At 42.9% G+C, this 12,051-nt stretch overlaps 1 protein-coding gene across 1 annotated transcript in view; it reads right to left on the bottom strand.

The window, feature by feature from the left end:
• Nrxn3 (neurexin 3) overlaps positions 1–3,739 on the bottom strand; it is a 1,478,337-nt gene extending 1,474,598 nt beyond the window's left edge. The window contains exon 1 of the mRNA XM_028777283.1: positions 3,031–3,739. Within this exon, the coding sequence (XP_028633116.1) occupies positions 3,031–3,739 (709 nt within the window). The remainder of the gene's footprint in view (positions 1–3,030) is intronic.
• Between the last annotated feature and the right edge of the window lie 8,312 nt (positions 3,740–12,051).

Genomic DNA, 12,051 nt, shown 5'->3' with positions numbered 1-12,051 from the left:
AGAGAGAGAGAGAGAGAGAGAGAGAGAGAGAGAGAATGATCAGGAAGTTACCAACAGCACACTTCCAGACACCCTGGTGCCCCTAAAGGAAGAATGCCTTCTGAGAGCAGAGCAGATCACAGATCCTCTGGGCAAATGAGAAAGCAAGTGATCATGTCAGCGGTGTCTTCAAAAAGAAACTTTGGAGAGTCAGTTGGCTCCAGAAAGCACCTGTTTATTAGAAGCCCTTTAATAACTGCATTCCAATAGCATGACTTGAGTCATCTCTGGTCCTTTCTCCACTAATTTTCTTACCTATGAGTTCAATGAGAAAGAATCAAAACCTACAAGAACATCCAACCTTTAACACTACATGACATTGTCATCTACAGACGACAATGTGCTGAACTCCTTTTCTAGATATCATGGGAAGGAAGTAGTCTGGGTACCTCAGACTGGATATTTCTGTGGATCTAAAGGGCTATCATATGTACACAGCATCTTCTGACATCATATGTGCCTGGTCCAGCCACAGGAAGGGAGATGTAAAACCCAGCCAGTAGGGAACAGAAGCAGAACAGCTGGAGAACAGTTCCATATCAGCTCCATGTACATCCTGAAATGGGTCCTCCAACCCAGTTCCCAACATGTCAATCTCCAAAATGTTCCACCTGTAAAAATAAACTTAGTTTTGACTTAAAAATATTTTAATATAGATCCTAGTACATAATGTTTATAGAAAGCATAACTTGCTTTATAAGGGATAGACAATTCTCAAAATGTTTTAAGAATATCCACAAACACATGTTAAAAACAAAACCTAAAGCAGTAGGGTCCTTACCTGAATAGATCCTGGGAAGAAGGAATAAGATACTTGTCTGGCTCCACCCTCTTGACACAACATCAAAGGCCCATTAAGGGAAAACTATTCCCTCCTGGTTAAGAAAATGGAATCTCTGGCCATGGTGGAGAACTAACATTCCAGTTGGGCATGTAAATGGCCTAGCTAAGGAGACCACCCACCAGGGAACCAGGACCATCCCTTGGAAGGTAGGTTCACCTTAAGCTACTTTAATAAGATCAGTGGAATAGTTGTTTCTTTCATGAAATAATCTTCCTTCCTCAAAGCCTTGCCCTTTAGGAACTGCACGATGTTTGCCTGAATCCACACACCTTTCTGAGTCTTTCAGATAGGCATCAGCATCCCTTTTCTTCTCTTCTGTCTTTGTATTTCAGATCCTACCCATAGCCTAAATATGCATTTTCTGGTACTTTGGGAGGGGGGGGTCTTTATTCTCTCTCTAAAACTCAACTTCCAACCATGTAGCTGCTTGTCCACCATGCAATTGACCTCTGTGACAGATACACATCACATGTCAAGACTTCCTTCCTTCTCTCCTCCACTGGGATTACAACTTGCCTGCCATTTGCTTGCTTGCTTACTTGCTTGTCTTAATCTAATAAAGCTTTCCTCAAGTTTTTTTTAGTCCATTCTTAAATTCTTTTATTAATGAGACTAAGATCTCCAAGAGGGGAACCTGACTGCCAACATTACTCTGACTTCTTTGACCCTGTTCTGGTGGTTCTTCACCTTGATAGTTCATTGGGATCATATGAGAAGCTTTAAAAACAGAGTTGATGAGATCCCACCCCTAGAGATGCAGCTATAATAAGCCTGGGTATCACTGGAAAGTTTTTAGCTCCCCCAAGGTGATCTTAATGCTCAGCTGGGGTTGACTTTCCTTATAGAACAGCAGCACCTCCATAAAGAGGCCCACATGGTTAGCAATACAAAATGCCCCAAGAAGAATCATGGTGTAACCCATTCACATCCATATTCTCCCAAGATACACACCTGTGTATCCCACAGTCTCCATAGCCTAACCTCTCAAGATAAAGATACACACCTGCCCTCATTGGCTCCCACACACTTGATCACCTCACTGATTTCTCTTCCCCAAATGGAAGCCCGAAGTGAGTGCAGAGGGCCAGGAATTTAAATCTTATTTATGTGTGTCATATTAAAGTACTTCTTCAGATCTAATACCAAACAGAAGTTAGAAACTTAGTGTGCCAGGTGAGGACAGCTTAGGTTCTATGCAGGTAAATCTTTCTTTCCCCTTCCCTCCCCTTTCTCCTCTCTCTCTCTCTCTGTCGTTATCTCTGTCTCTCTCTGGGTCTCTGTCTCTCTCTGTCTCTGTGTCTCTCTGTCTCTCTCTCTCTCTGTCTCTCTCTCTTTCTCTCTCTCTCTGTCTCTCTCTCCCTGTCTCTGCCTCCTTTACTCCCATCTTCCCTTCTCCTCTTCCCTCCCTCTCTCTATCCCTTAACCTGTCTCAAGCTGTAGTTAGATATGGGCAGTTGCCTAGCGTATCTTGGGAAACTCCACTGAACAGGGCTCCAGTCCAGCCCTGTGTCTAGTCACACGTATCTCAGTATATGGAACAATCAGGAAAGGAGACCATATTTAAAGTGGAGCCTTGTGGAATAGCCTCATTGCTAGAACAGAAGGCTCTCAAAAGGATTCCCTGACTGCCTTCTAGATGCCTCTCATAGCCTAAGGGGTGGCATAACAAGACTGAATTGCAACAGGACCATGTGCAGAGTGGACAGTCCATCTTCCTCTATGCTCTGCATGGGTGAAGCTTGGGCTAAGATCATGAGGAAGATGTGACATGGAACTTTCCCATCCACCCACAGTGCTGCAAGTCTCCAAGAGTCTGGAGGGGCAGAGATAGCCACCTTGCTTGTTTCCCACTCCACTAACCGTGTTGAGCTGTACACAGACACAGCAGTCTATGCAATCTAGCCCTTTGACTTGAGTCAGAGTGAACGGTTGAGTAGCCTCTATACTCTTCCTGCTGAGATCTGGTGCTATTTTTCCCCATTGAGAGCAAGGAGATGAGTTTCCACCACCTCCTTGGAGAAGGAGGCCCAATTATCTACCATGCAGCTGAAGCTGTGCTAACATATAGAGCTGGTGTCTAGCCAGCCCTCTTGCCTTCACTCAATCCAGCAGGAATGTCTACAGCATGTCAGAGAGGGTGGTCTTACCTTCTGAGCAGAGTGTGCCACCATAGCCAGTGGTAGAACAGTCACAGGTGGGATGACCATCCAAGAGGAAGCAGATCCCACCATTTTCACAGGGACGCTCGCCACAGGGTCCCTCTGCTTCTAACCGGATGCTCTGGCTCCCCAGGAGCCGAGGTTCCGAGTTGCCATACTTGAGATCCAGCATTAATCCCTTAAAGCCAGGCATGCTCTGTACTCCATCGAGAGTCAGGGTAGAAGGTCGAATGTCAGCGGGAACGCCACCGAGGAATAAATCACTGACCACTTCCATGTAGGGCCGCTGGGACCATAGCTCGCCAGACTGACCCTCGCCATCGATTACCAGCCCAGTGCGCACACGGTCACGGCTCACCATGAGGAAGTGCCAACTGCTGTCGTTCACCTGCTTGTTGGACAACACAGTGGTCTCGGTGCAGTCCATGCTAAAGCGGAGCTGAACGCGGCCATCCACCAGGGAGAGGCAGAGGAAGTCACAGACACCACCATCATCCAAATACAGGAGCAGCCCCGTGGAAACATTGGTCTTGAACTGGAAGCTCAGGTCACTGCGTGTGCTTGCATCCCAGCGCAGGTAGCGGGCCCACTGGTTAGGGAGACCCATGAACTCCAGACCCAGGCAAAGCCCCACCAGGGAGCCCAGAAAGATGCTCACCTTCAAGGTGAAGAAAACTGAGTGGAGGGTAAAGCTCATGGTGCCTGCTGGGTTAGAGCTGAGAGGAGCAGACAAGCCAGGGATCAGCTGTGGGGGCAGGAAGCAGGGGATAGGCGTTGGTGAGGGAAAAGAGAGAAAACAGAGTGGTACAAGAGAAGACACAAGAAGAACACACACAGAAATGTTAGGAGGAAAGGGGAAGGAGGGAAAAGAACAGCACAGCTCTAAATAGGCACACAGGCAAGAAATCCAATAAAGAGGGAGAAAAAATAGACGGGGACGTCAGGTGAGGTAAATCAGGGATGAGGCGAGGAAGAAGTATCTTTCTCCAAGAAAAGATCTCAGCTATCCATGTGGATCCGGAGGCCTTGATTCAAGGAGGAGAAGGAGCCCAGGGTGGGTACAAGCCTTCAATAATGTCTTCCTCCTAGCAAATGCGTCCTAGCCAGGGAGACCAAGGACAGGGCTGGATCTCAGGGTGCCGTGATGGAGAAGGGGGAAACCTGGAGGTGAGCCAGGTGAAGGGTAGGCCCAAGCCAAGGCCCAGTGCTGAGGTTAGACTGTCTAGCAGCAGCAGGACCTGGGAAGGGGAACCGCAAGCAACTGAGTACTCAGGTGGAGTGAGGCCCAGAGCAGAGCCAAAGCAGATTCAGGCTTCATGGTGCTGGCCAGAGGCAGTGCTGCCCATAACAGAGCTCCCAGGACTCCAGAGCAAAGACCTGTGGGGAAGACAAAGAAGAGGTGAGAACTAGGGCTAAGCATCAACTATTACATCCTCTGGCACAAAGACTGATGAAGTGCTGATACCCCTAAGCTGTTCTAGATGCTCCTTCAATGCTAGGGATTTCACACAGGACAGGGGCCCAGTTCTCCCATGCCAGGAGAAAATCCTCAAGTCCAGCTCCTACGTACACACTCAGTTTTTCCAAATTTAATATGCAAAAGTCATGGAAAGTCCCCAACACTACGTCAGCACATTTTTGGAAATAGCCAGACTTGAAACATTAACATTTTAAAGCATTCAAACATCCATGTATAATATTTGCTTACTTATCTAATAAAAACACTTTTTTTCTTTTTCAACTTTACAATCCACTACTTACATATAAGAGTCCTAAGAGCTTAAACTTTAGAAAGAAATATATATAAATCAGGGAAAGTGCATTACTAGAAAAAAAGGCCACAGTCTCTAACCAAATAGCAGGGAAACCATCTTTAAAATACAAACTTTAAGGTTAAAAAATTTAAAAGGCTGAGTTTGGATTCTAATTCCTATCCATGAAATTTGAAATAATATTCTTTTCCTGTTTGCATTTCTACTTAATAATTCAAAAAAATAGGTAAAATAATGGTCTCTTTCCAAGATTGAGGGAAAAAGAAGTGAGATTATGTGGTATGAGCCCAGCATATGCTCTGTACACCATAGGTGATCAACATACACTAGGTTGGTTTCTTTCTTATTTCTAAAATGAGAAGGAATGGGTGCGACATGAGGTAGGTGTGTGTGTGTGTGTGTGTGTGTGCTGGTTAGTGTTGCTTTGATAAAATGAAGTCAACTATACTCACACCGAAGCTGTATGTCAACATTATAAGCAACACCTGGCCTGTGATAAGATGAAACTTAGCCATATAAAGATCCAGGAAGAGTAGTACAGAATATAACAGGAAGTAATAGCAGGATACTTAACAGTCTCTGAGAATGTGATCGGTGTATTGGATAAGATATGTCAACCAAATTGAAAATCAGCATTACCCAGGGGAAGGGAAATTCTAGTCTACCTAACTCTAGCTTATCCCAGGTACTACTAGATCAGCTGAGCATAGCATAAGACACTGTTAATATCCAAGGACATCACAAACTGGTAGAGGAAAAGTTTATTTTGGAGACAGTAAATCACAGAAATAAGTCAGGTACTAGAGCCAGATTGTTTGTTGCAGTGACACTCTGCGGATGGGGGAAAGCAACTGCTTCACTATAGTACCTACCACAGGATATTGTCACATAACAGAAACCATGAAATGTCCATACAAAGAGTAAACCATAAACAGAATTTGAGGTCCTTTCACTTCTAGTCCGTGGCCAAGACTTCTACATGGCCCCACTGTACACAAGACAACTCTGCTAAGTATGCCCTCAACTTTTCAAGATGCCAGCCTCAAGTGGTCCAGGAGGACAAATCAATGCCTGCTTAATTGTGGAACCCTGTGAATGAATGAAGAACCTTGATGCTCAGACATCCACCTATTAGAGTGTATTGTGGATTTACCCATCTTGCTTTATGGAAACCACACTAATCTATGCAAATGAGAATCCACCTTCAGACTCTAGTCCTTCCCCCTCAGTGAGATTAGCATTGCAGATACCAACATCCCCACACTATATATCAGAAAGGATCAAAGAGTCTGATGGAGAGAAGCCAAGCTTTTAATCCCATAGGTACCAGGCAGGTCTGATGTAGGAATCAGGTATCATTAGAACCAGTCCATCAAGACTCAGAACACTACTGACTGTCCACATTCTTTCTAAATCATCTTTCTTGACCTGGGAACATTCCCATGACCTTTGAGAATTTGCCCAACTGACCAAAAGCTATATATGACCTTATAACAAGTTCTCAAGGACCCCGACCCAGCTGCTGCTAATTGTACTATGGCTTTCTCCAGTCATTTAGCAGAAAGTGTCCGGCTCAAGAAATGGGACAAAGGAAAACAAGAGAACCTTCATGACCCAGTCAGCCAGTGGTCACCCACCCCTGATCCCAGATCACCACAAGCAGTTGGGGATCAGGGGGTTGGCTCTAGAACCCAGAAGGAAGGTTGAGGATGGTACTGAAGTTCCAAACAGTTATCTACTGTGTGGGAACCAAGCTCGAGAGGGAAAGTGAGTGACATTATCTAATTGCCAGCTAATTTACATGATCGCCGAACAGCACCGTTTTGATGTTGGGTGAACAACTTTGCAAATGTCTCATATTCCGGCTGCTTAGGATGCAAGGGAGACATCGCACAACTTTGACATGTGGGCTATTTGCCACAGTGACGGTTCAGAAGATTGGGGGGCCATCCTCCCTGCCCACTCTTCTCCTTTTCCAATGGCCATGGAGTTTTAATTGACCTTGAAACAGACTCAAGAGATAGGACAGTGTCTAAAACTAGAATGGTTGGGATGATAGGATGATGACCATTCTCTACCCTATACACTACAATGCCCTGGGTGGGGTTCTCAATCTTTCCTCTAGAGTCTAGAACCTTCTTAATTATTTCCATTCTTGGACCCCTCATCAGATTCTAAGGGCTTATGGTGGCTTTGATCCCACTCACTACACCTTTTATTTTATAGGTAGATGTTTACCACCAGTCCTAGTTTGTGTTGTTCAAATGAGATTTGCCTTAATCTCATATCACATGACCCAGGATAGCCCACTAGGATATTCCAGCTTCTTGATCACAGTAAATGGTTTAGAGATAAGTGTTCCGTCAAACTTAGTCAAATTAGAACTAATGCTAGAACTTTAATTAGAATTATTGGGAACATAATCCTCTTGTTCTTTTTTGCCATTTTATTATACTCTCAAGTTGATGACAAATACCATTATTACTATTAAAGATAATTATTTTTGAATGAAGAACCAAGGCAAGACATATTTCTGATGGCATTTTTAAAAAATCTACATCTAATGAGGTCTGGAAAGGAGAGAGTTCTAGGGCTTTCTTTACATAAGCTAAATTTGTTTTTTATTTAAACAAGTTTGAGTTGAGGCAATACCAAGAGTCTTGATAAATACTATTCTAGTAATGCTGGGCTATCAAAAGTTCTATCTTCAGTAAGTTAAGAAAAGCTACTGTCTCACGCTGCCTCACCCATATCTGAAGGAACTCTCTGTGATTTGAGATTCACATGCTGCTCCCTCCCAGCAACAAAGCTCTGGATATGCATCACCCATGATCTTGGGCAAAGGCATAGAACACAGTGCCTCTTCTCTCACTTTGAAGATAGATGGAGGTTTGTTCTAAATAGTCTCAGAAATGTACTCTTTCAACTAAATCACAACCCCCACTCACCTACTCACTCCCAAGACTACACCTACTTTAATACATAAGTAAGGCCCTGCTGCAGGCAAAGAGGGGTCAAGGCACAGATTCTTCTCAGATCTGAAAGTAGTGTAGAGAATAATGGAGAACATGGGCTTTGAGTCAGGCAGAACTGTATCTAAATCCAGACTCTCATTTTCATAGGTACTTAACAGTGGGCAACTCCTTTGAGTCTTTATGCATCCCAAAGAAAGAAGAGGTTGATAGTCCTTACTAATGTAATTTTGAACTCTATCAATTATAAAACTGTATATATAGACACAACTTTTAAAACTGTAATGATATATCTAATAAAACTGAATGCTATTAAAATCCTCATAACTTTGTTATTCCCCTGCTAAGTAGATATCAACAGAAATGCTTAATTTGTCCAAAGACATCTGAGAATACTCATAGCCTTATTCCCTATAGTAGATCACCAAATGTGCAGCACAGACTATACATAAATTCTAATCTATCCATGCAAAGTAATGTCCAAATTTGAAAGTGACTAGTCTTCGTTTCTAGACACACATGCATGACTCTTACAAACAGAATATTGAAACAAGTATAAGACATGGATGGAAGGGAATGTACTGTATATGTTTCATTCATATGAAATAGAAAAGAGGCAAAAAACCATTTATTCTATGCTGTTGATCATCAGATTGGTGGTTACTAGGAGAATGGAACAGAAGAGGGAATGAAATTCATTTCAGAATCTCAGTGAGGCTTCAGTGTGTACAAACTCATAGACTGAGCAACTATCTTCTATCTGTGAATAGATGTATGTTTCTATCTGTGTTTTTCAATTAAGAACACATAATATACAGTACATGCCTCACATGTACTATATATCTGTCCACTTTCCTATGATACCTAGGGGTTTGTTTTTGGTTTGTTTAGGTTTTTGGTTTGTGTGTGTGTGTGTGCGTGTGTGTGTGTACACATGTTCATGTGTGTCTGGAGAGGCTTTTCATGTTTGGAGACGAACTCCTTACTCACATTTCCCAAGATAAAGACAATCCCTCATCTATGAAAACACGAACCAATTTCCATCTACAAGGCTTTGTAACCACCCCTGTCTCTCGCAGTCCTTCCATATGTTAGTCCTCCCTTTCACAATTTCTCATGTCTAACAGCTTCACCTGCTATGGGTTTGTTTTTCACTAGAGCCTTCTGAACCACTTCTACACACATACACACACACACACACACACACGTTACTAAATTTTAGAACTGTCTATGCTTCCCCTTCAGGTCAGGGAGGGGACCAGAGTCCTGAGGATCTCTACTCCAGTTCATCAAAAGAACTTACAAGAAGGGAATGCGTTCATGCTGGGAAGGGATGGCAGACATAGAGAGAGAGAAAAGAAACTGTTCCTTTAATCTTCAACATTCACATCCTTTTTTTACTTTAAAAATAATTCCCAGGGGCTGGTGAGATGGCTCAGTGGTTAAGAGCACTGACTGCTCTTCTAGAGGTCGTGAGTTCAAATCCCAGCAACCACATGGTGGCTCACAACCATCTGCAATGAGATCTGATGCCCTCATATGGGTGTCTGAAGACAGCGACAGTGTACTTACATATAATAAATAATAAATAATAAATAAATTAAAAAAAAATAATTCCCATTAAAAATAAGAAGTAGGAACTGGAGAGATGGCTAGGCACACTGGAGATTGGCACACTTCCTGTCCTTCCAGTGGACCTAAGTTAGTTAGGTTCCTAGCACCCAATTTGGGTGATTCAAAATGTCTATAACTCCAGCTCCAGTAGATCTGACACCCTTTTTTGGCCTTCTCAATCACCTGTGGCTTATACTCACACAGACATGAATACATAAAGATAAATTAATATTGGACTAACTTCCGTTCTTGTCAGGAATACTAATCTATGACAGAAGAGATATATTCGAGTAATTTGTAGGCCTTAACCAATCTTCTACACAAGTTTCTCACAATATGAAGAAAGTGGGGTATAGTGACTAAGACTTGTCACTGGCTAAAACGCAGAAAGCAAAGAAAGTGGGACCTGCTTGAGAGGTAGGCTGTGGTGGAAGAGCCGGCCATGCCCATCCCTCATTTTTATCAAGTGCTTGGATGAAATGGAAGAGAAACTTCTGATCTCTGAGCTGGCACCAACAGTATATGGATGAGGCTTTGGGGATACCAAGAGATCATGGTAGGCTTACACTACAGCCTATGTCTAGTCAAACAAATTCTAATGGTGATAGCAGAAAGGTATACAGCTTGATCCTCCATCATAACCAAGACACAAGAACACACAATTTCTAGCTATGTAATAAACAAGAATTCAGGAATGAGATGGGCTCAAGGTCTCATTCACACACATTCACATGTGTGTATATGTGTGATGGAGAGTATAAAAATTATATATATTTTATAATTATATATATTTTTCAGTGTTTCCTGACTACAAGAAAACAAAATATAATCTAAGATGACGTGAACTGAAATATAAGCTATAGGTGGGAGAGAAGATGATTGTCTCTGACAGTCTGGTACTTCTCATTGTAGTTTTATTTTAAACTCCACACTTTAAGAGAGGTGCAGGTAAGTTAGGTAAACTGAGGGGTAGTGAATGGAAAAAGAAGTCCTTTTGTTATCATTTTTTAAAACCATGAAACATTCACATTCCAGATACAAGAATAAATGAAGAAGAGGAAGAAGGAGGGGGTGGAGGAGGAGGAAGAGGAAGAGGAAGAGGAAGAAGAAGATGTTCTAGCCCTGCAAGGCTGTTTCATGCTAATAAAGAAGAATACCATGAGTCTCAAAATATGATTGAAGGGATAAAGGGATGAAGCAGACTGTAAGTGTGGACTGGGTATAGTACAGTCCTGGATGAGCCGTCTCCAGGGTCCAACATAGAACATAGAGCTGTATAGAATAGCGGCTGCTGACATGGACTCCACAGACAGACAAATCCCAGATATAATGTTTGATGCCTGTGTGACCTTGAACAAGATGCATAGCTTCTCTGTGTCTCAATGCTTGATATGTATGATAATGGGGAGTGCACACTTAGCTTAAATCCACAGAACTCAGCAAAAATAGAAATCCAGCTACTGTTGAATGCTTCTAGTGCAGTTAATGTTTGTCCTCAGGGTTCCTGTTTCAGGAAGGCAGTGCGATTCCACCTGGCCTGCTCAAGGACAGTATTCAAGATAGATGGGCTTTTTTAAAAAAATGTATCCCAATGTCACAGACCATATAGAGAGTCACTCCTGTGGGCAGAGGCAGAGTCCATCACAAGCAGAAAGTCCTGATTTTGATCTCCAGAACCCACATAAAAAATACTGGGCATGTGCTGCATATCAGAATCTCAACATAATGCAGGAGGATCTCTAGGGCTTACCAATAAGCCAGTCTAAATAACCAGGTGATTTCCAGGCCAGTGAGAGACACTATCTCAAGTGGGTAGGGGGTAAATGTGCCTAAAGAACATTACTCAAGTTTGCCCTCCAACTTCTACATGCACACATTTGCATGCACACACATGTATACATATCCCACCACACGTACACTATGTATGTACATGTATAAACACAGAGAGAGTGGGGAGCCATTGTGGAGCCTCTTAGGAGCCTTTAAAGAAAGCAGGAGCTTACAGAGGCAACCATCAGCTATTCAAGCAGGGTCTTTAGTAGGAGACTGAAGCATTCCTTAAATTGGGAAAAGGACCATAGGTCCTCCATTGACCTCTGAGTAGGGTCCAGTCTAGTGAATGGAAGATCTAAGAAGAATATTTATGTCTTGATCTTACAAGAACCTCCAGATGAGCCAACTCTCCCTAACCTGGAAAGGGCTGGAGATCTTTTGGGGGTACATTCAATACTAAGTGGGCATATGGGTGAAATATAATAGAGTCCTGGGTGGGTCAAAGGAGGCTTTGGAGTTGAAGAAAGATTTGCTTTTATGGAAATTTGAAGGATGAATAAGACAAAGCCATTGGATAAGAAGTCTGAGCCAAGTGTAGTAAGACATGCCTATAATCCATGCATTTGGAAGTCTGAGGTAGACGAATCATCGTGAATTTGAGGCTATCTTCAGGTCACATTAGCAAGTCCTAGGCTAGCTAGGGCTACATGATAACATGTTATCTCAAAAAATGAAAGAAAAAGGAAGAGGTGGCAGGAAAGAAGGAGGAAGGAAGAAAAAGAAAGAAAAAGAACAGAACAGGGAAGGGGAAAGAAAAGAAGGAAAGGAAAGGAGAGGAGAAGAGAATCTTTCCCTGCTGCATGTCTGTGTACCACATG

This window comes from Grammomys surdaster, unplaced genomic scaffold (assembly GCF_004785775.1).
Source record: "Grammomys surdaster isolate TR1022 unplaced genomic scaffold, NIH_TR_1.0 279, whole genome shotgun sequence".
NCBI lineage: Eukaryota > Metazoa > Chordata > Mammalia > Rodentia > Muridae > Grammomys > Grammomys surdaster.
This window is presented reverse-complemented; position numbering and strand designations above follow the sequence as displayed.